At 40.0% G+C, this 26,310-nt stretch overlaps 1 protein-coding gene across 3 annotated transcripts in view; it reads right to left on the bottom strand.

The window, feature by feature from the left end:
- The window catches only part of cfap299 (cilia and flagella associated protein 299), a 106,787-nt gene that overhangs the window by 37,065 nt on the left and 43,412 nt on the right, over positions 1–26,310 (bottom strand). For all 3 annotated transcript variants that reach the window (XM_087849476.1, XM_087849474.1, XM_087849475.1), the window contains exon 4: positions 6,486–6,628. In XM_087849476.1, the coding sequence (XP_087705602.1) occupies positions 6,486–6,628 (143 nt within the window). The remainder of the gene's footprint in view (positions 1–6,485; positions 6,629–26,310) is intronic.

Genomic DNA, 26,310 nt, shown 5'->3' with positions numbered 1-26,310 from the left:
GGGTCAAAATGATCATGAGAACGGTGAGCAAAGATCCCAGAACCACACGGGGGGACCTGGTGAATGACCTGCAGAGAGCTGGGACCAAAGTAACAAAGGTCACCATCAGTAACACACTACAACGGCAGGGAATCAAATCCCGCAGTGCCAGACGTGTTCCGCTGCTGAAGCCAGTGCATGTCCAGGCCCGTCTGAAGTTTGCCAGAGAGCACATGGATGATACAGCAGAGGATTGGGAGAATGTCATGTGGTCAGATGAAACCAAAGTAGAACTTTTTGGTGTAAACTCAACTCGTCGTGTTTGGAGGAAGAAGAATACTGAGTTGCATCCCAAGAACACCATACCTACTGTGAAGCATGGGGGTGGAAACATCATGCTATGGGGCTGTTTTTCTGCCAAGGGGACAGGACGACTGATCCGTGTTAAGGACAGAATGAATGGGGCCAAGTATCGTGAGATTTTGAGCCAAAACCTCCTTCCATCAGTGAGAACTTTGAAGATGAAACGAGGCTGGGTCTTCCAACATGACAATGATCCAAAACACACCGCCCGGGCAACAAAGGAGTGGCTCCGTAAGAAGCATTTGAAAGTCCTGGAGTGGCCTAGCCAGTCTCCAGACCTCAACCCCATAGAAAATCTGTGGCGGGAGTTGAAAGTCCGTGTTGCTCGGCGACAGCCCCAAAACATCACTGCTCTTGAGAAGATCTGCATGGAGGAATGGGCCAAAATACCAGCTACTGTGTGTGCAAACCTGGTAAAGACCTATAGTAAACGTTTGACCTCTGTTATTGCCAACAAAGGTTATGTTACAAAGTATTGAGTTGTATTTTTGTTATTGACCAAATACTTATTTTCCACCCTGATTTACGAATAAATTCTTTACAAATCCTACCATGTGAATTCATGGATTTTTTTTTCACATTCTGTCTCTCACAGTTGAAGTGTACCTCTGGTGCAAATTACTGACCTCTGTCATCATTTTAAGTGGGGGAACTTGCACAATCGGTGGCTGACTAAATACTTTTTTGCCCCACTGTATGTGTGTGCCATATGTGAAGATCAGCTAAGATGACATGAAATCTTCCCGCAAATATTTATCATGCTGGCTTTGATAAAACGTCCCACCGACCCCCACAAAGCCCAGGCGCAACGCTTGAGACGGGGCCGCAAAATCACCTTCAGAGCTGGAACAGTTTCTCTTTTGTATTAAAACTTAATAAAATGGGACAGCAGTGCAAATATTTTCACAGCAGAAAATGAAGCCAGACACACAGGTGCACTGCAGAGGCCGAGCGTGGCGGCAACATGGTTTTGGCTCCAGAAGAGGCATGCGCTATATGTTTCAGTCGAGCTGATCCTTTAGATTCATTGTTTCAGTCTGTTGGCAAACGCGTGCAGCGCAGGCAGGAGATATTTATATTATTCAGCGATTTAAAACGTTTGCGTTTGAACGACTTGTTGAAGAGTAAAGACGTTTTATACTTCAGATGAAAGACGTTTTGTTTTCAGGAAGAGGCATGATTTCAAGTAGAACAAAACATAAACAATGTAAAGCAGAAAAACCAGTAAATCAATTAGGATTCCCATATAGTGAGCTGCTCAGCCTCTTAAAACTCTTGGCTAAACACAGGGCCTGAAGAGAGGGAGAGATAAAGAGAGGGAGGAAGGGAACAGCCAGAGTGCATAAACAGATGGTCACTTAGCTGGTGAACATTAAATAGACATCAGAGATGCTGTAGGCACATCTGGAGTGGCAGGAAGGTGGGTGCACAGAGCTGCAGATCTGTGGGTTAATTAGACCCGGGTCAGAACTTCAGTGCGTGTCTATGTTAGAAGCTCACACATTTAACCTAGAAACACACTTTTTTCACCCTCCATTTGCAGTATTAGTGTCAGGTTTTGGTTTTATTTACTTAAAGGCTTACTCCACAGTTTCCCCTGAGGTGACAGTAAGTAGAGCAGAAGAGCAAATATTGTGTTTCTGGTTATGAGATTGTGTCTTGCTTACTAGTTTCTAGATGTTAAATTTCTTCTGAAGCAATTGGGAGAATCCCGTTCTTGACATACTTTAACCAGGTTTCCTCTGGAGGTCAGAGGCTCAGAACATGTGTCCTTACAAATTATATTTATATATGACCCACCTGCTGAGTGTGCGTGCTAAAATAAATCACATCCAGCATTTAGCTGAATATTGTTGCTGCTCTTATAGAATCCATGGAAATATTCAGAAGGATGGCTTGTTGTTTATGTACAAATACGTTCGCAACTCTGTCGGTCACATGACTGAGCACTTCCCATTTTTGCAACTCACATGTAAGAAATTAAACTGTGAAATGATGTGATTTTAAATAGGAACTAAAGGTTGTAGTAAGATATAAGAGATGACAAATCTTCTCCTTTATTATTATTACTCAGAGGGGAAGACGTATGTATTTAGTCTTGAATATCCTTTTCTTTCTTTTTTCCCAAACAGCACAGGCACCTGTTACACAAAGTTGGAAAGTTAGAAATATTTTCCACATCAAACTTGTGGAACAGATAAACTTTACATTTAACACATTTGGTTTTCAACGATAACGTTTTTTCTCTAGTATTTTATATCTTTAAATCCTCATACTTTAGTCCAAGAGGAGAGTACTGCTACTGCTACACCCCCATAAGGCTGCGTACGTGAACCTATCCACCCTTCCTTGCTGGAGATGGGAGGTGGAGGCCAGAGCTGGCGCTGGTGTCGCTGCCCTGTGTTCTTTGTGGCTATGGAGGAGGAGGAGGGACAGGATTCAGAGTCCTGCGGTGGGAGGTTTAGTGCACTGAGTGGGCAGCAGCTCCAGCATCTGCTCCCTCTTAGCGGCAACCACACTGGGTGTTATTGTTCCCGACAGAGATGAAAAAAAAAAAGGGGTGGGGGGGGTGGAAGATGACATATGAGGGGAGAAAAGGGGAGCGGTAGCAAAGCATGGAAGGCGAGTTTAGAGAAGTTAAATAAAGACAAGGAGACGTGTAAATCTGATGAAGTTTTAGTGACTGAAAAATGAGTCGGAGAGAGGGAGCGGCAAGTCAGATGGGGGTGCGGGTCGATGGTGGCGGGGCGGGGTGGTGAGGGGTGTCTTAAAAGCATCATTAGAGAGTAGGTTGTACCTCCAGGCATGCTCACCCAGTGACTCACACCTAGAGCTTGTTAGAGCTTCTACTCACCAGAGAGGAGGTCGAGTTCAAGGCCACAAGCGGGGTTGTGTGTCGGAACACGTGGTGAGAAATGGATAAATAAAACAACAAAGCTTCACATGTCTGACACTTTGGTTTCAAAAAGGAAGGGGAAACCACTTCCAAAAATAAAACCCCAACTGTCATTCTTGTCTTCTGACTGCTGGAACAATAGCAGTTTTCTCTAAGATTGCCATTTAGCATTTTGAATATTGTCGTTGGACAATGTGCTTATGAAGCAGTTTTTGGTCCCAACAAACTACAGATACTGATTACAAATTCCAAACTTTTTATTAATATACTCAGTATTTCTTTGTAAACACATTTAAAAGACAAAAACTTCATGATTATAATAGGTTGTCCTCAGTGATGCAGCCTTGCTGGTGGGGTTCACACATGAAGACGGAAAGTTGTTTATAAAAATGTTGAAAGTAGAAAAATGAGATTCACAGTAGGGCTGGGCGATATGACCCAAAATTCATATCTCGATATTTTTTAGCTGGGTGGTGATATAAGATATATATCTCGATATTTTTTTAAAGCCATAAGTTAAGAACAAAAAGAGAGCTCTTAGTCACACTGTGTCCCAGATGTCACACAGGCATTTTTATTTACATACAGCATAGAGTTACATGAAGAAATTACTCAAAAATAAATTATCAGCATTTATTAAATAATCATGCTCCATAAATAAAAGAAAACAATGTTGTTTTTGTGCATAACAAAAAGCTCATAATTGTGCAGTCAAAATGTAAACTAACAGACGGTGAACACAATAACAAAGACAGATTTCATAGCTGCTCTGTTCCCAACTTCTACTGCGTGACTGACAGCCTTGAGTTTGAAATCCTCTTTGTAACCACGTCTCTTAACAGGTGCCATTTATGGCCCTTATACACACACAATACGGTAATATTACGTTGAAGCACAGTACGTATCACTCCGCGAGGCTCTAGACTACGGTAGCCGTAATGCTCCAACAATCTATCAAACGCTGCATCTCCGTAGCTTACCAAAGTCGTACTAAAACATTTTTGACAGATTGCTGAGCACCTTGTACCACCTAAAATCGGTTCGTGGTCAGTAAGCACAACCAGAATTCATACATAAGCGGCGCTGTCAACTTTTGAGAAAATGAAGGGATTTTAGGCCGTGCAGCCCCTGTGGGCTGCATGTCGTTAGCATGGTTAGCTCGTTAGCGCAGTTAGCTCGCTAACACGTTGACGCCGTCCAGCCCCACAACTCGCTAACGGAGATTTGCCGTGTCCATCTTGTCGCTGCCTGCAGGTGAAGCTATGGGGGAGGAGGGGGAGTTGTGTTCAGTTAAGGAGGGGCGAGGCCGAGTAACGTTGCGTAGAGACAAAAGTGGACGAAAGAGAGGCAAACTTGTGGCTCCACAAGTATAATTATAACGTAACATAGACTATATCGATATAAAGGATATTGTCACATCTTATATCTCGTATAAAAATATATCGATATTTTTTAAAAACTCGATATATCGCCCAGCCCTAATTCACAGCATGAAAAACAAAGCAGAATATCTACATTAGGATGTTATAGACCTTGTTCTGTCACCGAGGTCAAACAGGCTGTGTGCCGTTTGGCTGAACTCTGAATAAAACCACGTATTACACTCTCATTCTCACCCTTCTCCAGTCGTGTCCGTCCTTTTGGGATTTCTCGCACGTATCTGAAATGTTGGTAAAGTGTTAGTCTGCATGAATATGTGGAATGTGGGAATGGTTTTGGCTCTGGTAATCTGCTGACAGCTCTCTGTGTAAACAGCTATCCTGATAGACCAGGAATTATAAAGATGTCACCTGCCTCGCTGAATAGTAGAGTGGAGATTTTAGCTTACACCTGTAAGGTCAGCAGTTCATTGATGACTTGTTCTGGGATTGCGTGACCGGTGCTGACCCTCGAATTGTCAAACGTACAGTACACATGTGTGACTGAAAATGTGTTAGTCTAACTTTGGTGACTGATAAATAAAAGCACAGAAAGTCACTGCGGGTTAGTGAAATGTTCCCATCCCTTCACCCTTAATGAAACCTTACTTAAACCTTACAGATATGAATATATATTGTAGTTCTATAAATGCTAGACATTGTCTGATCCAATTTAAGGTTGTGTATAGGTTGCATTTTTCTCCCACTAAAGTGGAAAAAATATATAAGAACGTTTCAGCCCTCTGTGTTAAGTGTTCAAGTGGTCGAGGAACTTTATCTCACCTTTTCTTTCAATGTCAAAAACTACAGCTTTTTTGGAATCATTTGTTTGATTTTCTGACCAAAGCCATTGGCAGGGAGGTCCCATGTACCCCCTTTTGCAGTATTATTTGGGGTGTCTGAACCGGGATGGGCAAGGGACAAGACAGAGACGCAGGTTGTGTCAATGACTACTCTTGTGGCTAGAAAGCTGATACTTCTCAGCTGGAAGTCTGATAAACCTCCTACCTTCGAAATGCGGTTGAGAGAATTTGGAAATGTACTCCATCTGGAGAAAATCAGGTTTACCTTGTCTAACCGAGAGAGTGTGTTTTATAAGATTTGGCAACCAGTCATTAGCCTGATGGATAAACTTAAGTGAAATATACTCTGTCTTAACATTTATGTATGCTGTATTACCACCTTGTTGACTTGCCGTCCACCTTCTATTGTGTTCTTTTGAAGGTGATTGTTGTATACTGCTCAATTATAAAATCAATAAAAATATATTGGAAAAAAACAAAACTTTAATGTGATGCTTCTCCATTTCCTCTGTTTTTGTCACTCACCTTCTCCAACAAATTCTTCCGGGAGATTTGGCACAGTGGAAAACAGAATTACAAACAAAGAGGAAGACCTAAAAGGAACCTGTTTAAAGGAACTGTGTCCAGGCCCCCCCATGAACTAAAGAGCAATCTAAAACGCTGTCACACTGAAGAAACTGGATTGTCTTCAGTTTGTTTTACAGTAAAATAATCTCATGATCTCAGTCTGTTTAAATCGAGATTCAGTCACGTCTGCGTCAGCCAGAGAAGTTCGGCACTTTGGCAGCTCTACTTTATTATTATTGATTTATTCTACATTTTCAGCTCGCAGCAGCTTGCTCTGTATATATCAACCATACTGTGCTTTTTAAAGAGCTCCTTCCAAACCTATATTGGTGTCTCACGACAATGTGAGTTTTTATTCTTGGATAATAAGATTTCCTTACACTTCAAATTTTGTCAAATCCCACCTGAGTAAAGGCTTCTTAAACCAATGTGGACATGTTACAATGGAAGGAGGCTTACCATAAATCTGAGCGTGCTGGCATCAGCCTCTTCTTTCCACTGAAATATGGTTCAAAATCTTGGGTCTTGAGTCTGTGGGCGTAGTCTATATAGCCAGATACTTCCTGTCCAAGAGTATTATGATCCCTTATGAAAATGACCGACTGTAAAAAGAGAGAAAAAAGAAGGAAACCCTCTGTGTAAATAATCATGACCATCAAACCTCTCCTGAGTAACAGCCAGCGAGGGAAAATGTCACTTGTGGAAAGATAGAAGGGATCTGTTACAAATCCTCCCACTTTGAAATATAAAGGGTCGTGTTTTACTTTGAATCGGGTTCAAATCAGCAATGAGTCCAACTTATGTTATACTTCAATAGGCCTCGCTTGCAGAAGTGGGATGTCTACAAAATATCCTGCTCAGATACTAGCGTGGGACACGGACCGAGTCCTTCCACTTACAGTAACTAAAGTCTGAGTTCCGTTCCAAAACACCTACAGCTGGGGGAAGAATGCGCTTTAAAATGACATAAAAAATGAAGTGCTTAGTTAAAACTTGATGTTGTGTGTCATATAAGGACTCTTTGGTGGAAAAGGAGGGAGAGTCAAGTCAGAAAAAACCTATCCCGTAGAGGGAACCCTCTCTCATTGTTCCACTTGAGGTTTCTCATTTTTTTTCCTTATCCAGATTTCAGGGTGTCATGTGTTGTGCATATTGTAAGCTCTTTGAAGCAAAGTTGTGATTTCAGACCAAGTCAGTCTAGTAAAATTACATGAAAATGACAGACCAATGCCTTGATGTTTAAAGTCTTTGGACTTGGTCTGAAACAGTTGAAAACCTACCAGACAGGCATAAATCAACAACTCAAGAGGGGTCCAATCCAAAAGAGGCACACAGGCAATCACCCTTTACAGTAGACTTCTAACAGCAGGGTTGCCAGTACATTACATTTATTCATGTAACAAAACAGTGCAGGCCTTGACAGAGACCACCAAAACTGGGAGCAAAATATGAGCTGAATGCCTGTTTAGCTTAGAATATGAAATATCGCCTCGGTCAGTGCGCCCCAGGGTGGCTACAATGTAGCTGCCATCACCAGTGTGTGAATGTGTGTGTGAATGGGTGGATGACTGGATGTGTAAAGCGCTTTGGGGTCCTTAGGGACTAGTAAATACAGGCCATTTACCATAACACAGGATGTGCAGGCGACACTTGGGCCACCTTAACTCAAACACGATCTGATTAAAACACCATGAACAGGTTTTCTTCATTGCCAACAAAACACATACTTCTAAGGACAGCTTCATGACTGCTCATTGTGTCTTTGAAATGAGTTCAAACTAGATCAACTATGATGACGAATGGTTCTGTCACTGGAATCAGACAAAGCAAAAGGAAGCCAAGTCGTCCAAACCCCCTCAGGCGACAGCCGAACATGAAATGATCTTTTCATGTCGATTCGATGGTTTCGATAACACAGGGTGACAATGCGTGGAAAGAACTGAACAGGAGACACACTCAGGTGTGAAGAGGTTGTTTTGTCTGCCTTCACAAAGACAAAAAAGCAGCTTTTCTTTCTGTCTTTTCTGCCTCGTCTTGAGATAGGAGAAGTCTTTTTGTCGCCGACTTGTTTTGTTTACTCTGAGCATGAATGAGTCCCACTTCTCGGCCTACAGTAACACAGTAAGAGGATCCTTGTGGAATACCTCAGCTAGTGATATCACATTTGTATAGCTGTCAGGACACGGGCCATCTGTGGATCCCTTTACTAAAAAGGCATGAGATAACTAGCACTCCAGAGCTCAGACGAAAAGAGGGCTGCTTTCTCTCCACCTCTCAAACGTTTAAAACAGATGCTATCAGGTTCACAGCTGGCTGGAGGACCGAGCCATATACCCTATCTACTGGCTTCTGTCCTCCTGCAGACAGCCTTGAAAAGACATCATCAGGTGGACCCAGCAAAGACAAAGATGGTCAGAAATTCTGATTAAAACAATAACAGTTTAGCATGTCTTTGGGGTGCAAACAAAAAGAATAGTGTCCTCAGTTTCACACTGTAACACTTAAAACGTCTCATTTTTATACAGCCTTCAGTTCTTAGATGTGTTCAGGTCTTGTCAATCTGAGCGGACGTAACTGCAACAGGGTTATATCATGATATTAACAATACGCATTGTGTGTACCATCATGTGAATTTAAAAGTTACCTCTTGGATCAAAATGCAAGAGGTAACTCTTGTTAAGTTTTTTTCCTTAACAAGATATTTTCATGTAATTTATTTTTCATGTAAACTGTGGGGATTCTTTGGTTGTGTAATACTTTATCCACTTGGAATTTTACTTTCAGGGCAATGCGAATGGACAGGTCATGGACAGAACCATGATACTTATTGGACATAAACACAATGTAAATGTAACACGTGGGGGAAGTTGCCCAATTTACAATTCATTTGATCAGGTTCCGCTTTAGTGTTAATCTAGAGAAGCTGCAGCACTATGAGGAAGTTAGTCAAAGTCAAAGTCTGCCTAATTGTCAATAACACAACACATAGTGGACATAGAGTGTTGAGATATTGTTCCTTTTCAACCCACAAGGTGCATATGCAATATGAGGTACAGATATAAAATATATTATACTGTTGTAATAATAAGAAGTACTGACTGTATGACTGAAAAGGATTATATACAGTAATCAATGATCAAGATCAACATAACTTTTATTTGAAAAACAAACACTAAGTTTTCAAATTTGATATGAGGCTGCCAATGAGACTTTTCTACAAGAGATGGAGAACCTAAGGGTCTGACTGCTCAGATGATCATATTAGCCAAAAATAATGTATTCTTATTCAGATTTTGCAAAGACAACTTTCCATTTGTATTATTAGTATGACTTGTAAACAAAATATATTAAACGTTTTTGGCTCTGCTTATGATTTTCACCAAGTAGACCAGAGAATGCAAATAATCGTGTTTGGAAGTAAAATCAAAAATCCCACAATGTACAAAAAAATAATGGTTGGCGAGGATACTTGCTCTGACATGACAAATCCTTTTTTTTTCTTAGGCTCTGGTGTTTTATTCAAAGCTTGTCTGATATTAAGACCTCTTGAGTTTCTGTACTGTTGACCTTATTTTGAGTTGAGTAACTGTATTTCAAGACTCTAGTAGTTACACTGTTGACTAAAATTTTAGAATTACCAACAAATGCAACAGAATTTTAAATGTTTTTTTACTTAGCATTTCTCTTTCTGTAAAAGTTTATTTTTTTGTAGTATAACGTCTTAAGAAAATAGTCTTTGACGTAAGTTTCTGGAAAATTAGAACTGAAAATTATATTAAATCAATATGGTCCATCCATCAAAAACAAGCCATTGCATATTTCTGGAACTAGAATTAGGCGGGTAAAGAGTCATTTCACTCACAGGTCACAGGGAAAGCAGAACAAACGAGTCAGACTCTATTATTTGCTCCAAACAAGCAACATGAGTTTCCAGCCGCCTTGTAGGAGGGAGCAGGGGGACCTCCACCTTACACCATGGAAAACAAGTGGAGGCCTTACATCACCTGCCAGCAATTACCAAGAACAGGTGCTGTGACCTCACAGGGCGGCGAGTAAGGGGCCCCACTTTATGGCAAACATCAGTCTGTTTAATGCTTGAGAAGCTGAGCGCCGAGCTAATCTCAGGTAGAGATTCCAGCCTTTTGTGATACTCAATATTCAGTTTGAAGCTCTTTTTTTTTTTATACCTGTGTCACTAACACACCTGTGGCCACGAAACACAACAAACCATCTACAAGTTCTTTTGACTATACAACCTTTAAAAAGTCAAAATATAAGCACTTCCATACAAAAGTAAGCACGTTTGAGGATTTTTGAGGTTTGTGACAAATTGAGAGGAACTCAATACCTCCTTGACACACACATGTAAATTACTCCACATGCTGTTGGCCTTTCTTTCAAAGCCCCATGGACGTACAGTTTGAGAGGGCTATACAAAATCAAATCACATCAAACAGAAGCTGACAGGTCTTCCTTTGTGCTTTGACAATGTTCTACAGGTGGGGACACAATGGCCAGACCAATATTGTCTGTAGGATAGATGGAGGCAACCATAGATCAGGAGATCGAGAGAGTTGTCCAGTAATCGGAACATGAGTAGTAGAAGTGCCCAGCAGGAGAAGAAAAGTTTAATTCCAATAGTTTGTGGTTTGCCCCATTTGTTACTTATAACCTTTTAACGCTTTTCTTTTACTTCAACCCAGAACCGGTTTGATCCTGGTCCTGATGGAGGTCTCTTCCTCTTAAATGGGTATTTTCCTGTCCAGAGGGTCACCAAGCACGTGGTCAAAGGTGCGATTGTTGGGGTTATAGAGTGTTACCTTGCAATATGAAGCAACTTAAAACAAGTGTTTCTGTGAACTGCTGCTATAAAAATACAACTGCAGTGATTAAAATATTTGAATATACTAAATATAAATATAGTTGAAATGGCTGGTGAGTGTTATTACTATACCACCTTTATTTATAAAGCACTTTAACATAAAACCAGAGTTCACAAAGTGCTGTACATGCTAATAGCATAAGTAAAGAAAATTAAAATGAGATAAGATAATATAAAATAAATAACTAAAAAACTAAAATAACTTGAAACATGTTAAAACAAATTGAGTCAACCCCTCTAATCAATGCCAAAGGCTTCAGCGAATAAATATGTTTTAAGAAGACTTTTAAATTCAGAAAGAGAAGAGGCCTGCCTAATATGCAAGGGTAGATCATTCCACAACTTTTTATTATTTTTTGAAGTACCACATATCCTTTAATCTAATGACTTCTTATTTAAATTTTAAGTCAATATTGCTTTTGGTCAGTCAATGAGTGAAATCTGAGAAAACGCAAAATAAAACAAGACGAAGCTCATTAATTCACTTCAATTCAATTTTATTTATACAGCACCAAATCAAAACAACAGTCGCCTCAAGGTGTTTTATATTGTAAGGTAGAACCTAAAATGATATATACAGAGAAAAACCCAACAATCAGATGACCCCCTATGAGCAAGCACTTTGTCGACAGTGAGAAGGAAAAACTCCCTTTTAACAGGAAGAAACCTCCGGTAGAACCAGGCTCAGGGAGGGGCGGGGCTATCTGCTGCGACCGGTTGAGGAGAGAGAAGGAAGACGGGATAAAGACATTAATTAATCAACTCGGCATTCAGCGGATCTGAACGGTTTTAAATCTAGCGACTGGACTGTAATTCCCTGTGTGTAGGGCTGGCTCTGATCTATTTACTTGTTGTGTTAGGTAATAAGAAAATACATAGGTAAGGCAAAGAATTCACATTGAAAAAACAAGTGTTCCACTAAAAATAAAAAACAGTAATAAAATAGTAATGTAATGGTCTCAAATAGTGAAACAGCAAAATGTATTATCTTTTGCACGTTGTACACAATCTCACATAAATAAAATCATATCAGTAAACCTGTGTAAGAACTGATTGTTTACTACCACCTTCACCAACCCCTCTCCCCCATCCCAAACACACACACACACACACACACACACACACACACACACACACACACACACACACACTGACACCACCAACCTGTCTGAAGGCCCTCATGGCCTCCACTTCCCCCATCCTTCAGCCCACACCCACATGCCCCCAGTCCCTGGGAACAATCCTGCAGTGTCAGGGAGCCGTGCAGGTGTCTTGCGGTGTCAGCTGCCATACTGTTTATTATTGGTAGGCTACGCTTTAGGAGGAATCCCGGGCCATCACTAACAACTGTGTAAATTTGTTGGGGTAAGGAAAACATGGCCTGTACTGCAGGAATGTTTTGAGGTGAGAGCCCTTTTTTTGGCTTTACCCTTGTCCCCTTTCTGGATATTCCTTGAGAAACATATGTTTGTTTGTCAGAGGGTTTAAGGAGGGGTTCAGGAGTAGGATAAGGGGGGGGCTCATTGCTTATTTGACTTGGAAGTGACTTCACACAGGCTGCTTGTGTAATAGATGCAATGGCAGAAACCATATGTGGTGAGGTGTGTTGCATCTGTGGGGATCTACCCGAATTACACATCCTGTAGGATATGTGATCCAGAGCCCGCGTTCACTTACTTGAAGAGTGTAGGCAATGAACCAGGTCAAAGCAGTCAGTAACCTACATTAGCAATGCTAACAACTTATTCAATAATCTTAGAAACCAGGCTATGTGCATGACACGCTAATCGTTCCAAACAGCTTTGCTTCTGAAAAGGCTTCACCAAATCTGAACTGGCCTGATAATAATGCCCTCCATCCATTCATCCACCCATCCATCCATCATATATATTTTGTTGCAAAACAGTAGACAGACACAAGGACAGTGAGGAGAACGAAAAACACAAATACAAAACATGCAAACACAGGAGAAAGTATGAGTCATTGTGTATTTTTACCCCAGGAGGCACAAACAGGTCCTCTACCCTCTTATTATAAGTGGAGAGCGGGTGGAATCTGACTCAAACTTCAGGTTCTGGGCATCCGCATCTCCGCTGATCTCACTTGGACCCACAACACCATCGCCCTGATAAAGAAGGCCCAGCAGCAGCTGCACTTCCTCAGTGTCCTGCGGAAGAATAACCTGGACCAGAAGCTGCTGCTGGCCTTCTGCTGCTCCTGAATAGAGAGCGTGCGCTCCTCCTGCCTGGGTGTTTGGTACGCAGGGGCCACTAATGAAAACAGGAAAGCCTTAGAGGGTAATTAACACCAACAAAAATCACTGGCTTCCCTCTGACACCCCTGGAGACCATCGCCAGATCCTAATGTCTCAGGAAAACCAGGGCCGTCACAGGTGACCCCTTGCACCCCGCCCACCACCTGTTTGACCCGCTGCCTTCTGGTCAGCGCCTCAGGTCAATCAGGTCCCACACCACCAGACTCACAAACACCTTTTCCCCCTGGGCCATTTGGACTGTTAACAAACACAACCCCCATCCCAAACCCCACCCCTGCCCACCCACCTCACCAATCTGAGCCACGGTGTGAGTAACCTTCACCACTCAGGCGACTCACACACAGCCTCCTTCAGACCAAGTCTTTTCTTTGCATTACCTCTGAGTACTTTGCAACTATTTTGTTCTCCAATGTGTGCCTTTCTCTTATTTATATATATATATATTTATGTTGTTTTGGATATTTCCCTCTTGATTGTATATATTTTCCTGTTTGCTGTTCTTCCTGCTGTTTACTACTTATAATTTATTCCAGAGCAGTTGTTGTGGAGCACCTACAATTTCCTTGCACATGTACAATCACAATAAAGGTCCATTCTATTCTATTCTATTCTATCTTGTTATTGTGACTCACAGCAGCCTTCTTTAATCAAATTGTGATTGTTTTTTCATGTATTCCCTGCAGATGAATCACTTCTGGTAAAGAATAATTGACCTCAGTAATGACCCAAACCCTAGCACTGAATTCTAATGCTAACCTAATGTTGAAGGCAGGCAGAAAGCATGTTTTGGTTTGGGTTTGTTTTGTAAAAATAGATTAGATTTATTTTATTTTATTATTTTATTATTTACAAATAGATTTGATGTGCATCCCTCAGAATGATTATTATCTTTTGTCACAATTGCCAGGGTTTGGAAGAACAGCACAGAAGTTCTGAGACCACAAAAAATACTTACATGGTTTAAAATGCTGTGAATTCATTCTACGAACCAGCAGCTGAATTCAGTGTGTATCAGAGCTATTCTGAAGAGACTTTAGGTAACGTGCTACAAAAATACCACAACACAGAGACATCTAATATATGCAATGACTAAAATGTGTTAGAGTTTGCGTCTTACAAGAGCAGAGGGTTGTGAACTGTTTGTGCATTGCTAGCCATGATCTGTTGAAGCAGTCTTTAACATACTCTTTCATCACAACCCTCAACCACTGATATACTGCAGCCACCCTTTCCAGTGAATGCTGCTGCATTAACCCACAGCCGAGTGGAATTTTAAAACAGGTCTAAAACTACAAAAATAATAAATAAATAAAGCTGGTAACTTCTGCTCAGCAGCTTTAATAGGAACAACTTCTATTCTAAACCTCGCTGTTTTCGTCTTATCGTGTTATTGGCTTATCTTACCTTATAGAAAAGTAAAATCTTTAATTTACAGATAAAAGATGTAATTGCCTTAACAGACGCTGTAGTATATGTATGCAATAAGGATTGGAAATAATCAAAAGACGTTTCTTTTTTTCTCTCACTTATAATTACAGGGTGTGTCTCTAGACAGATGTCTTGGCACCGGATGCAAAAATGCACAAGTGAACTGTTCAAAAGGACTTCAAGCTCTACACTGTGGTTTAATGTTATATCTGTATTCACTTAAGGCACTGCACAAAGGCTGGTCAGGCCACACAAAATGGTACAAATATTTTTTAAGTGATTGTATGAAAAGCACGGGGCTAAAAGAGTTTTAGGTCATCGCAGAGTGTATGCACACATGCTTTTGCTGCTAAAGACCATAAAAATGTCCAAAAGTACACAAAAGACAGAATACAGTGTTTTGAAGTCAGAATACATTTTTTATAATGCACAGTATGTTTGGATATATTTTCCTGGACATGCATGAGATTCTAGGTGGATGTTAAAATACAGGATATCTAATTCTGGTTTAGACGTCACTTCTGAAAAAAACAAAACAAAAACAAAAACAAAAACATGTGTTTACTTTATTTGCTCTTCAAATGCATCCATAAACAGATTACATGACTGTTTGCGCAAGAAATGAAGTAAATAAATCCAGAAACAGGTGTCCTGCTATTGAGCTTTCTAAACACCCAACGGTGGACAGCTACACCCACTGAGGTTAGCCGTACGGGCAGAACAACTATGGCCAAATACCAAAGAGGAAGCAGCCCAGTCAGTCAGCAAGGAAAAGCAAGGCAGCTAGCTCAACCCTTGGCTGCATTGGCCTCTGTCTTTTTGGAGAACCCGCCAGTAAAGCCATCACCACAAAATAAGTGGCTTGAACCCACACACTTCAAATTACAGGGCACTCGAAATCAGAAAATGCTATCCTGCTTTTCGCAATTGATGTTTTAGAAATTCTATTAAAACCTCCTCAGTCGGGCCCACGGTGCAGCTCTGCAGTTTTTCCTCTGTCTGCATCAGTTCATATCGACTGGAGCCACTCTGAGTGGAGTAGACACAACTCAATGAAAACACTGTAGAAAACCCAATATATCAGTTTAGTTTCTAATCTGGAACTAAGGGAGCGTGTGTGAGCAGTAAATGCTGCGTTCTTCTGCAAGATCAACATCAGTGAATCATCTGCTTTGCACCTCGATGTATCAGGAAGGAGTTAAGTTTAAAGAAAAGGCTTTTACTGCTGCTGCTACTTCATGATGGCCAAAGCGTCACTGTTAAATTAATAGACAGAAAGACAGTAAAGTTTTAGAATTACTCTGCAGCCTGTTAAAGAAGAGAAAAAGGTTTGAAATATTTGGCAGGTGGCATACATTTTCCTGTTCCCCACAACTGCAGCTGATAAAGGCCTTCCCCATATGGAGAATAAGCTGTCAGCCTGACAGGTGGCATCACTTACAGCGCTCGGTGCAGTGCCCTGTAACAGAAACAGGGTAAAGTTTCTACTCCCGAGAGGAGAAAAAAATCCTGGCCCTACAGTAAATTAGTCGCATGCCTGAATTCAGAGAGGAATTACGGGTTGAGAATAGCGGGCGGGTCTGGCACATGTGGTCGCAACACAAATCAGTCAAACGCCATCTCAGCTACGGATTTCAGACACCAAAGTGACCATGCGAGGCATATCTTTTCCCTCCCCTCCACTCCTACAATCATTTTCCACATTCCACTGGCTTTTAAATTACCAGTGGGAAGAAGAATACAAGTTTAGCCCAAAATATATGTGAGAGTAGTGCGACAAAGCTGCTTGTCCACTAGCAAGTTTGCAAATCACAGTCTAAAAGAGCGATGGTGTCATTAACTTTGTGGCCACTTTAATCCTATTTATGTAGAGATAATCTTTTATTGTGCAAATTCTACGCTAAACCTGGTTGGCTGACACAACCGTCCATGTATAGAAGGAAAAGAAAATTTCTTTAAGCCTTCCTACTTTACTTCTACTTTAAAACATCGAATATTCTTGAAGTCTCGGTGCAAACAAGGTGTAAATCTGCATGTCTTAAACCTGAAAACATCCTCAGTTTATGACAGTTTGCTTCAGCAGTAACTAAGAAATTCAAGAGTCCACATCCATAATGACCAGTGCTTTTTATATTTTAAATTGCAGCATCATCGTTTATGCAACATCTGTATCGAATATAGTTGATGAAGACATTGTGACATCACTGGAAAGCAACGTCCAGCTGTGAAAACTCGAGGTGCACATTTAGGTTACCAACATCTCGGTGTTTGCAAACTGGATGCAATGAGTGAGGGGCGGATCTGACTGAGAAACAAAAAGCATACCCTGCTTTATCGTCCATTTTCACTCTAATGGGGACTATGATTTACAAACAAAACATATACATTAATTTTTAAACTAGCGAATGGGTAAACAGAAAGTTTTCTCAGGTTAAATAGCGAGAAAGCCAGAGGACAGTTTCTCATAAACCATCAGAAACAATCAGACATCTTAACTGCAGGAGTACCCACACGGCCCCCGGTTAAAGACAGTTTAAGGCACAGCAATGGGATTCATTTTAGACTATTTGAGTGTAGCAAAAACATTCATAATTTTTATGATGTAAAATTGTTATTAATATTGATATTGATATGTACATTTACCAAAATACATATGGTGGGCTGACCAAAGGCACCTTTTTGTAATCTTTGTAATCTTTTGTAAGCTTTTAAGGTAGGACAGACAAAAACATCTAATTTACCCATAATTTCCTTCGGGATTAATAAAGTATTCTGATTCTGATTCTAATCGCCCATCAATAGCTTCAGTTTTCAAAACCACACTCTACCTTCATCTGTTATATGTAATCTTTTGTTAAATATTCAATTTGTCCAAGATAAGACTCAGAGTTTTACTTATTAATACAGCATAAATAAACCTTTCAGCTTGCTACATTATAATTCATACATTATAATGTACTGCAGTAGTCACTATAATACTGTAACATTGCTTATTATTGTGTAATTATCTCAGCTTTACACTTTGCAGAAATCCTTGCATACCACGAGTCATCTTAGAGTTATAGTTTAATCTTGCTTCCCTCCAATCAGTTTTTTTTAGGGCAGTTATTCATATTTTTCCAGCAAATTACATACATGACAATTTATTTTTATTTTTGTAACTTCTTTTGGGGTTTTTTACTGTAACAGTGACATTTACAACTCTATCCATCCTTCAAGAAATCTCATTTTTCCAGGTCAGTTCAGGCCTCCACTTCTGACCACATGCCCATCGTTGGCACAGACATTAAGAAAATCTTTCAGTGTTCTACAAACCAGAAGTTGCTTTGCAAACACAGGTATTTTCTGTACTCTGGGCTTCTTTAGGAAAAAGTTTTATTTTGAGACCCTCCCTTATTAAAACAAGATCTTTATCATCTGTACCAAAGACTGCAGGGTACAAACTGTGGTATACCACAACTAGCCAAACAGTCATGAAGTTCAGATCAAATATACTGAGGGTGTGATTCAAAACTTGAGCATAATACGAGCATATTCATTGTTAAGAGTGATGTTGAAGGCACCACCCTATTTTATTTTATTCAAGGGTACAGAATACAGTATAAATAAAGAGAAAACCCTTTAATAAGTTCTAGAAAACACACAAACTTCCATTACTGATCATCTTTAAGATCTGGTGCATTAGGAGCCAGGAAAACCAGGAATCTATTCCAAAATGTTTTTCTTTCTATAAATTGTATCTCCTTGTGATTTCGTGATATAGAAAGTGGATGGAAACTGTATGTTCTCAACAGGATTATTATTATTATTACAAAAGATGAACACACCTAAACACAAAAAGAAGAACTTCCTGACTTACTTCCAGAGATCTGCTTGTGCAGGTGCATGAAATTACCAACAGCTTATGAGCAAGCATTTATGAAAATCTGAGTCCTTGAGAACCTGTTCGTGAATGCCTGACACACACAACTTGAGGTTTTCTTGTCTTTGTTTTTCGGTGGGAAGCTGCTCAGAATGTAAGCTGCTGTGTTTTCTTGGCGGAACAAAGGCGAAGACCTTCAGGTAACTGTAGCCGTGCTGAGGATTTGATTTCTTATACATCTGTGTGAAAATGGGCCGTGCAAGCAATGTTGTCATCTGTGCTACATGCTGATTTAGTGCTGTGAAAGAACAAAGTTGTTTTCACTGAAAGAGTTATGATAAAAAGGGACCAGGAGAACCTGAATGACTGAATGTTGCACAAACTAGTCAGTAACTTTCTGCGAGCACCGCTTTCTCAGCTCCGTCACATGTGATAAAGACAGTTTGCAGTGTAAACTATAGGGTTGATGACAGCACATCTAAATTAGCCCAAGCAGTATTTCCTATGGGAAAAGAAGAAACAATCGAAAAACCTCACGTTTCAAATTTGAATGCATTTTAAACAATATCTAAACACAAATGCATGTGATCGGAAAAAACACACAGTTTTTTTTTTTTTCTTCTACCGCAGTGGATGCCTCCACCTCCACCTCTCCCTAGCATGCTCTTCTGTCACACCTGCCTCCTTCACTACATCCATGAATCTTCTCTTTGGTCTTCCTCTTTCCTCCTGCCTGGCAGCTCCATCTTCAACATCCTTTGTCCAGTATGTCCACCATCCCTTCTCTACACCATTTCAACCTCGTCTAGAACTTTGTCTACAAAATACTCAATCTAAGCTGAGGAACTCATTTCTAATCCATCCTGGTTATTTCCAGTGAAAATCTCTCTGCCACATCCAGCTCCGCCTCCTGTCTTTTTGTCCGTGCCACCTGCTCCAAACCATAAATCATAGCAGATCTACCATCTTGTAAACCTTTCCCTCTCACTCCTGCTGCTATCCTTCTGTCACAAATCATCCTACCCACTCCACCCTGTCTGCACCTTCTTCTTCATCTTGTGCACTGTCTGTTGCTTTGGATGGTTAATTTGCAAACAGAACAGACTTCTATGGACAGTTTTCCTCTTCATGATAACTGCAAGAGGGTGAATGTTATCAAAACTCACCTGTCTGGATTTTGTTAAGGCTTAAAGCTCATTTAAACTGGATTTCTCTACTGTGTTTGCACTGATGGCGCCTTTTAAAGTTTTTCCAGTTGAATTATCTAAGCAATAATATGGCTTGCTGGTGGTAAACTATATCATATGATATATTATTGTATTTGCTAACCAATCTCGTTAGCAATAGCTAAAACATTCCCTGCCCAAATATGGTAATTTCTTGAACCAACAACAACAACAACAACAAATTCATAGCAGCAGTAAAAACACAACACTGAGGCTTAAAATAAAGAAAATTTCATAAATCAATCAGTGACATTTTATTTTTACGTTCTTTATATATCTTCTCTCCAAACTATTTCATTGCTTCCTTTGTTTTTTATGCCTTCTAAAGCTATCAAAGCTATTGCCACTGACTTCACATGACCTCATCGGTTAATACAAATGCCTGAATCAGGAAACATAAAATAGGCATGTTTAGTGGTATAAGAAGCCAAAACTATCCAAACCCACCTGCTCACATTAAAAAAAGTAATTTGCAAGGTTTGCGTCCCGTTACAAAAAAAAGAGCATTTCATATAAAGAACATCCTATCATCAGTCAAACATGGTGGTGATAGTGTCAGGATCTGGGGCTGCTTTACTGCTTCAGAACAACTTGATAATTGATGGACCACGAACTCAGAAACTCCTGAAGGGGAATGACCAGCCATCAGCTAAACACACCAGCAGGTCTGCCTCTTAATGGTTCAAAAAGAAGAAAACATTTAAATCAGATTGAGATGCTTTGGCACGTTCTTATGATGGAAAACCCTCCAGTTTGGCTGAATGAAACAAAAATTCTGCTTGGAAGAGTGGGTGAAAATTCATCCACTGAGAGTGAAAGACTCATTGCAAGGTGGGTGGCACAAACAGTTATTGGGTTTAGGGGGTAATTATGTCTGCACATGGGGCCAGGTAGGTTTAGACAACATTTTTCCTTCAATAAGTGAAATCATCATTTAAAAACTGTATTTGTATTTACTCTGGTTACCTTTGTCTAATACTCTAATTTGTTTGGTGATTTGAAACTATGCAAAAAAAAGAAGAAAAGTCAGCAAAGGGGAAAGTAAAGTAGAAGATTTTCTGCATGTTATGTGAAACTGAGTTATAGCTACTAAACACATTTTATGAGCTTCTATGAACTACAGTATGACAGCATTTCCACAACTGGCCTAAACCAAGATGAAATACAGCAAATGATGGAAAGGTCAAGATTACAAAAATTCTTGAATCATTTCGCTGAAATCGGGAATTCATCTTAGTGGGTCCGAATACTTATTATCACCTTGGGGACAAATAACTTTAATGTGGTTTAAGTTGTTGTGTAGTTACTCAGAGTGCAGCTATGCAGAAATTACACAGTGCCCGTAGTTCTAAAGTAGGCTCGAACAAGGCTGCCACAAACAACTTTATTTTTGAGTGCACTCCCTTCCTGTTATTTGAGACGGATGTTTTAACAGATTTTTGAGTGGAGGCAAATACATGTTACATTGGTCAGCTGCATCTGCAGCTTAGAAGATACAGCAGTGCCCTGGCTCACAAAGTCACTATTTTAAGCGGAGATGTTGGCTACAGTAACCACATGACGATGATCCAGCAGTAGTAAACACATACCAATCTTTCACTGCAACACTTAGTAGAATTTAAAGGGCGACCAACAGCTTCTATAAGGACTGCTGGTATCTGAAGATTTACTTCATACTTCTGACAATATTTAGTCTTTGCTATGTGGCGCAAACGTTATGAACCAAAAGCTGCTCTCTAACGTTAAATTAAATGTCAACAAATTTAAGCCTAGATTTCAACAACGTCTGCAGGCTTTCATCCACAGAAAGATGAGAAATTTATAGTTAAACGATGTGACCAAGCATAGAGATAAAATGCTCTAAGACAGCGGTCTCCAACCTTTTTTGCACCACGGACCGGTTTATGCCCGACAATATTTTCACGGACCGGCCTTTAAGGTGTCGCGGATAAATACAACAAAATAAAACTAGTACCGGTACCGAAAAAAAGAAGATTTATTCATAACACACGTGAAAAGACCCAGGAAAACCAAGTAAACGATCAAAACGATAACAAAATAACGCTGAAAACCGATAAAAACCCTGAAAACTATACATTTCACACCTGAGCCTCAACTCTCGCGGCCCGGTACCAAACGACTCACGGACCGGTACCGGTCCGAGGCCCGGGGGTTGGGGACCGCTGCTCTAAGAGAAGTCTTACAGATTCGTGTGGTTAAGCATTTTTAGTGATCCATTCATTTTTACGTGTACATGTGTTACACCCGTCCATTATCCGTTTCCTGGTTTCTAACTTCAAATCCACTCAAGCTACACAAATTAAAAGCAAAGCTCTCAAACATACATCTTACTTCATTCTGTTGCAGTGAAACAAAGCAAATGCATTGCCAGGATTGATAGTTTATCTCTTCTAGTCAACACAGGAAGTAAAGTCGAACTCCAATGTCTTTATGAGACAGTGTTTAAAAAGTTGTCAAAGGGTTGTTTATATGGCATGAAGAAAAAAAAATCAAAAGACTTCAAAAGCCAACACAGGTGTAGTAAATACAAAAAAAAGAAAAAAGGATGCTTTGAGGGAGCTGACCACTGTGAAAACACTCTTGCAGAAATCCCCTGAGGCATAATTATTTTCCTTCCTTCTTTGTCTTGGACAAAGGTTAGTTTTGCTTTTGTCAGATGAAGAGAGACTAAGGGGTTTAATGTCTTTATTTCCCACGTTTTTACCTGACTACATGTCTGCAACGGTCCAAATGTGGTGAGGTTGCTCACTCGTTGTGTAGAAATATTGCTTCTTGAGTTTTATATACACTGAGCAGTAATGCAACGCTGTCTCACAGAGTCTGGATGCTGTGTGAAATGTTCTTAAAAAGATCATCTGAGGATCAGTTACACAGTGCTTAATTCAAATTTTTGTTAGAAATGTATATCGCTTTCACTTTGTGTCCTCAGGGCGGTTGCGAATGTTTACACTTGCAAATGTTTACTTTATTAACGCTGAAGAAAATATCCCAGAAAACACAGTATTATAAACAATTTTAACATTAGAAAGCAAAAAATAAAGTCACAGTTTCCAAACACTTGCTACTGGTGTGAAATTCAAAATAAGTATATACATTTTCAAGAATAAAAAAGTCGTAGTTTTATTTTACACAGCATCTCAACCTATTTTAGAAACAGTGCTGTCTAAGGGTCGGCTTGTAGGGACTCGTGGACTGAAAACTACAGAAATGCCGCAGCATACCTGACACAAGTAAAAACAAGATTTTGGAAATGTTACAGGATCAACGAAATGCCCTCTTGTGCCCTCTTGTCCGAATCTTGCCGGTGCAGGATTTCCAAATGCCACATAACTCAAAACCGTGACCAACCACATAAAGCTGTAAAAATTACTGAATCTCAAAGTCATTTCCTCAACATCTTGCATCCTCTGAGACAGGAAGCCACACAGTAAATGCTTAGAAAGCTTCAGCTTGATATTGTTTACCACAATCTAAACACCAAGCTTTAATTTCAACTCACATGTTAGGTTACATTGTGTTCATGGGACACAAAAAGAAATTCTCAACATTCTCCAGGTGGAATCGGCACCAACAAAGACTTTGCTACGGGACTTTCAGAAAAATGGAAAACTGTGTAATGTCTAAATACTAATATGTCTCAGAACACATGTGGACCAGATTTTGCTCCTAAAGATGAAAGTCTTGAAAGGTTAAATAAAATTGATATTCTCCTACAATGAAAGAATCCCACATGCTTGAAATCCTTATCATTACAGTTCAATTAATAATGATCATATTTAATTTTAAACACTTTCTTTTTATCCACTGAATCTTTGAATTGAATCTCTGCAATGTAGCAAGTCCCCACAGAACAGGTTGCTACGTAAAACCCTAACATGACACAAGCACTATAATTGATTTGATTAATTTCTTGAGGTTTGATAGAAAAGCATCCATCCATTAATTCCACTTATCCATTCAGGATCCCAGTTGGGCTAGAGCAGTGGTGTCAAACTCAAATACACAGTGGGCCAAAATTCAAAACTGGAACAAAGTCGCGGGCTAACGTTAATATTTATTGAAAAAAAAATCTTCCTCTAGATATAAGAATGAATCTTTTCTTATGGACTCAAACAAGTTTTGCTGAAAAACTGAATATGGAACAAGCAAAGCTTAATACTAAACAATATATATATTAGCTGTATAATACCAGTAGGCCAGCTCTAATAGTAATTTGGTATGGCTTCGCGGGCCAAATGTAATTAGGCTGCAGGCCAAATTTGGCCCGCGGGCCAGAGTTTGACACCTATGGGCTAGAGCATATCCCAGCTGTCCAGGGCAAGAGGAGGGGTACAGCCTGGATAGCTTTGCCAGTCTAAATGGAAAGGCATGCCAGCTTAAAAAATACTTTTTTGACAGTAGAAAGCAACGCCACGATTTTGATTTAGACACTAGATTCCATATCTTACATTTAACTCCTATTAGATAAAAAAGCAACCAGGAGCAGCTACTGTGTGCTGACAGCATCTAGTAATTTAAATTAGGATTTAGAATGATGAAGAGCATCACTTTGCTCAAGCACACATGTTCTCTACTTAGTTTACTTGTTCTTAGCAAACTGTCAATCTTTTGACAAGAAATCAGACTTCAAAGCCACTGGGTGGGGCACAATTTCCTCCTTAAATGTTTGGAGATTAGTTTGATCTTAGCAAATCTACCACAGCGTGATTTGCAGACATGAAGCCATTATCTTCCTGTTCAAAGCAAGTATGCTATGCATTATTACACTTGTCTTCAGAGACGTTTCAACATTTCACATCTCCAGGATCCCCATTTGAAATGTTAACATTTGCGGTGCGTGTCTGTCACAGCAGGCTTCTCTTTGAAGGTTTGAAGTGAGCAAGCACTTTTCTAATTGTCAGCTCTTGCTCCCAGTGCACATTAATCTGGCCAGTGCAGCTGGGGATTAGATCCAAACTGAGGGGAAGTCCCTACTTGTTGATCTCACGTGAAATACAGATACAGACACAAACACATCTGCATGTGCATATGCGTGTGCATAAAAGTACACACACAATATTGATTCCAGTCCATGAGCTAATGAGAACCAGCCTTTCTAACCACACACTGCTTATGACACGATGGAGTTCCACTGTATTAAGTCTGTTAACATTTAAGTATATAAGTGAGTCAAGCCAGGAACCTCCACTGAGCTAAAGGCGGCAGGGTGGCCTTGTGGTTGCAGCAACCACCTTGTAACTAAAAGGTCACAGGCGTGATGCCTGCAAAGGCCCATATGTAGATCAACTGAAATTGAGACCAAACTTTAATTCACATTAACGTTCCCTAAATGCCACATGAATAACAAATGTGTCAAATTGCGTCAGGATTTACTAAGAGCCATGGAGACCATTTTTAGGTGATATAATGTTTTTCTGAATATAATTTCAAAAATGAAAAGCCAGTTTTCTAAGAATGATTTCCTGCCTTGATCCCCTAATGACATGCTGTTCCTGATGCATTCTTGGTCTTTGCAGCAACTTTAATTTAACTAATCTGTGCAGCAGGTGTTTTCTTGAGGTAATCCAAGAGATTAGTTGGTGTGAAAATGCAGTTATAAATACCTTTTTTCCTGGGGGAAGAACCCTAGACTCTCCTGCCAATTCTAAATACTTTCAAGATTGGTTAAAATATAACCAGGCACCCATAATTACCACTATCTTGTATAATATAAACATCTGGTCCTGCTGTTATTTCATGATAGATCGTCGACATTAAGGCAGCAATAACAGTGCACCTCCAGGAAGTCCAGGATAGTGTACAAGGAAGTAAATCAGGTGATTATTTCAGGTATTCACAGGCTTGACTTGTTCCACAGGATTATTCCAAAATGGATAAAATTGATTTTTCAACTCAAAATTTTACACACACAAACCTCTTAATGTGAAAAACGTTTGCTTGAAATTCTTATAAATGATAAAAAAAAAACATACTAAAAAAACAAAAATATAATATGCATATGAATATTCACAGCCTTTGCAATGACACTGCAACTTCATTTCAGTCCATCTGTGGTAAATTCAGTTGATTGGAATTGATTTGTAAAGGCACGCCTGTGTCCGATAATCGACAGTGAATGTCAGACCATAATAAACCAAGCCATGCACAACCAAAGGAGCTGTCTTAAGACCCATAAGATAGGGCTGTGTTGTGGCACAGATCTGGGAAAAGGTAAAAATCAGCAGGTCTCAATAAGCACAGTGGCCTCCATCATCCATTAATGTAAGAAGTTGGAACCACAAGGACTCTTCCTAGAGCTGGCTGCCTGGCGAATCTAAAGGATCAGCGTAGAATGGCCTTTGTCAGGCTGGCTTTGGCATCATGGCTGGAGGAAACTGCTCATCATCTGGTATATACCATGCCTACAGTGAACTATGGTGGGTTTTTTTAGCAGTAGTAAATGGGAGACTAGTCAGGGTCGAGAGGAAATAAGAATACAGCAATGTGCATAGACATCCTTGATGATAATCTAGTCCAGAGCACTCCAGAGCTTGGATTGAGGTAAAGGTTCATCTTCCAACAGGACAACAACCCTAAGCACAAAGCCAAAA

Source organism: Neolamprologus brichardi, chromosome 12, assembly GCF_056152115.1.
Source record: "Neolamprologus brichardi isolate AB-2024 chromosome 12, ASM5615211v1, whole genome shotgun sequence".
NCBI classification, from domain to species: domain Eukaryota; kingdom Metazoa; phylum Chordata; class Actinopteri; order Cichliformes; family Cichlidae; genus Neolamprologus; species Neolamprologus brichardi.
Note: the sequence above shows the minus strand (reverse complement) of the source record. Positions and strands in the feature narration are given on the sequence as shown.